At 43.4% G+C, this 3477-nt stretch overlaps 1 protein-coding gene across 1 annotated transcript in view; it reads right to left on the bottom strand.

Annotated features, from left to right (window-relative positions):
• The window catches only part of Fam173b (family with sequence similarity 173 member B), a 24148-nt gene that overhangs the window by 10967 nt on the left and 9704 nt on the right, over nt 1–3477 (bottom strand). The window contains exons 3-4 of the mRNA XM_005356676.2: nt 3246–3383; nt 107–157 (exon numbers count right to left, since the gene is read on the bottom strand). Of these exons, the coding sequence (XP_005356733.2) occupies nt 107–157; nt 3246–3383 (189 nt within the window). The remainder of the gene's footprint in view (nt 1–106; nt 158–3245; nt 3384–3477) is intronic.

The following is a 3477-nucleotide window of genomic DNA, read 5'->3' as shown; positions in this document are numbered from 1 at the left end:
TAAATTTAAAAAAATAAAATTAAAAAAAATAAACCAGGGTTCCCTCTAAGCTTTGGGAAGCCATCACTGCCTCGTGAGAGCGACGGAGAACGGGGTGCATACTCACCATCTGGGGCACACCAAAAACGACAACATTGGAGTACTGGGCAAAGGTGACCTAAACAAAGTGGAGAACAGGTGTATTAATCCTAAGACGTCATGCATTAAACCAACCTGTCTCCCTGGAGCCCACAAGGCCAGGAGGCAGGTTCCCACACTCCCAAATAGCCTCCTAACGCATCCTGGGCCTCAGCTCCTGTCCTCACAGGGACTCCATCAAGCAGGACTGTGCCTGATGCCGGTCAGTTTACCTAGAGCCACGGCTCCACACGTAGTGTCTTCAGACCCCTGATCTTCCTCTTCCCTAAACAGTGCACTAAAAGATCAATAAAATAGTGTTTGCAGCAGTTGAAAAACGGGGTAAAAGTGCTTTGCCAGTCAGAATTCTTATTGCCCAATAAAAGTCGTATTTACTCTGTGAGACCGTTTAGTAATACACAGCCTGAAAAGAATGCGGGCAGAATCCAAGTGCGTTTTCATCAGCTGCTGAGGACAGTGCCACAGCAGGAATTGTCATGTAAGGAAAAGCACTTTGTAACATGAGTCACGAGCTTTTTGTTTCTTTGGCTTTTTTAAAACACCAATAACACAGGCACTAAAATCAACAATTAATAAATGGGACCTCATGAAACTAAAAAGTTTCTGTAAGGCAAAGGACAGCATCGATAGGGAAAAAAGGCAGTCACAGAATGGGAGAAGATCATCAGCAACTCCACATCTGACAGACGGCTAATATCCAAAATATATAAAGAAGAAACTAGACACCAACAAACTACATAATCCAATTACTGTTTGTTTTGTATTCATTATATTCATTCACTTGAAAAACATAATGTAACCACATTGTAATCCTTATATTGCCTGAAAGACTTTGCTGAAGTATACATTCTATAGAAAAAAAAGTATACAGTAGAAAGAACAAAGAAAGAAGGAAGAATAAAGAAGGAAGCCATCAAGAAAAAAAATAATCCAATTAAAAAATGGGGTACAGATTTAAACAGAATTCTCAACAGAGGAAACTCAAATGGCTGAGAAACAATTAAAGAAATGTTCAACATCCTTAGCCATCAGGGAAATGTAAATCAAAACAACTTTGAAATTCCACTCACACCTGTCAGAAGGGCTAAAATCAAAAGCACAAGTGAATCTCATGCTGGAGAGGATGCAGAGCAAGGGGAGCCTCCTCCACTGCTGGTGCGAGTGCAAACTTGTTCAGCCACTGTGGAAATCAATATCAGTTTCTCAGAAAATTGGGAATCAAGGGCCGGGCGGTGGTGGCGCACGCCTTTAATCCCAGCACTTGGGAGGCAGAGGCAGGCGGATCTCTGTGAGTTCGAGACCAGCCTGGTCTACAAGAGCTAGTTCCAGGACAGGCTCCAAAACCACAGAGAAACCCTGTCTCAAAAAACCAAAAAAAAAAAAAGAAAAAAAGAAAATTGGGAATCAATCTACCTCAAGACTCAGCTATGCCACTCCTGGGCATATACCCAAAGGATGCTCCATCCTATCACAAGGACATTTGCTCAACTATGTTCATAGCGGCTTTATTTATACTAACCTGAACCTGGAAACAACCTAGATGTCCCTCAACTGAAGAATGGATAAGGAAAATGTGGTGCATTTACACAATAGAGTATTACTCAGTAGTACAAAAAACAAAAAACAAAAACAAAAAAAAACAATGACATCATGAAATTTGCAGGCAAATGGCTGGAACTTGAAAAATCCTCCCGAGTGAGGTAACCAGACCCAGAAAGACAAACATGGTATGTACTTGTAACTGGATACCAACTGTAAATTAAGGGAATCATGCTACAATCCACGCCCATTTCAGGGGTGATGTAATACCTAATACAAAGAACATTAAGAGGGTGACCCTAGCAAAGACCCCTAATAATGGGGGACATGGAGCTGAACCAGCCAGCCAGCTTCTGGAACCAAACAAGGCCTCAAGTGGAAGAGTTGGGACCCCAACCCAGCTACAAACCTACAGCTTCCACTACCTGCAGAGTGTTCTAGGACCACAGCCTAGCAGACTCAACCAAGAGACCAGAGACTTCATCAAGCAAGTGACGGGAGCAGATGCAGAAACCCACAGTCAAACATTAGGCCAAGCTCGGGGAGTCCTGCAGAGGAGAGGGAGGATGGATCAGAGGAACCAAAGGGGACGAGAACAACATGAGAACACAGCCCACAGCATCAGCTGACTCACGGGGCTCTCAGCAATCAGGGAGCCTGTAAGGTCTGACCTAGGTCCTCTGTATGTTATGCCTGAGTCGCCTGGTGTTCTTGTGGGACTCCTAACAGCAGAAGCGCAGGCAGTACCTGACGCTTTTGTCTGTATGGGACCCCCTTTCCTCCTACTGGGTTGCCTCATCCAGCCTTGATCTGATAGTATGTGCTTGGTCTCATAGTAACATATGATGCCATGTTTGGCTGATGTCCCTAAACGGCCTGCTCCTTTCTGAGGGGAGATGGAGGGAGGAAGGATCTGAGAGAGAGGGAAGGTGGGGTAAAAGGCGGGAGGGGGGGGCTGCAGTCAGGATATAATAGATGAGAAAAGAATAAAAATAAATTTAAAAATATATAAAAATAAAGAGTACAAACATATTTAAAATGTTTTTATTCTATGATTACAAGGAGCCACCACAGCACCACAGCACCACAGCACGGGCCACGCTCTTCCTTCTCTCACCATCTCTGTCTCCCTCTTAACACGTGAGCACACACAAAGAAAAACCAAAGATTTATCAAGAATCTGATTTCCAAGTGAAATGAAATATCTCATTATTTCACAAAAAGAAGAAATGAAAATGCTTTAATTGAGTCAATAAATTCTTAGCATTCATATGACTTTTATCAAAACTTGAAGCTTCTACACTAGAGTACAGCCTCCGATAAATCTATCAGGTTAAAAATGCATTTACACTTTATTACACCAAAATATTCCTTTGGACTTTTTTTTTTCAACCCACTTTCTTGCCTGTCACACTAATGACTAGAGAAGGCCTGTGAGATTTACTAGCACCATCCCCCATGTTCCACACCTTCCACAGATCTGAGATGTAGAACGTGGCAGAGCCATGCACTAACGTGAATAAAGAAGGTCCACTGGCTTCTCCAGCACGGCCCTTGGCGTTACATACCTTCCACAGATCTGAGATGTAAAACTTGGCAGAGCCGTGCACCCCTTCTCTCCAGGCACGGTATCTGGAGTACCAGACCAGCCAAGGGTTCAGCTCATAGCCGACAGCTGGGAATCCTTCCTTTGCAGCTGCAATCACCTGGACAGAGTGGGAGCCAGCAAAAGAAAATTGTCATCTTGCATACGAGTTCCCTACTTAGGGTTTATAGCCCTAAAATATTCCACTAAAATGT

The sequence above is a fragment of the Microtus ochrogaster genome, chromosome 19 (genome assembly GCF_000317375.1).
Source record: "Microtus ochrogaster isolate Prairie Vole_2 chromosome 19, MicOch1.0, whole genome shotgun sequence".
Classification (NCBI taxonomy): domain Eukaryota; kingdom Metazoa; phylum Chordata; class Mammalia; order Rodentia; family Cricetidae; genus Microtus; species Microtus ochrogaster.
This window is presented reverse-complemented; position numbering and strand designations above follow the sequence as displayed.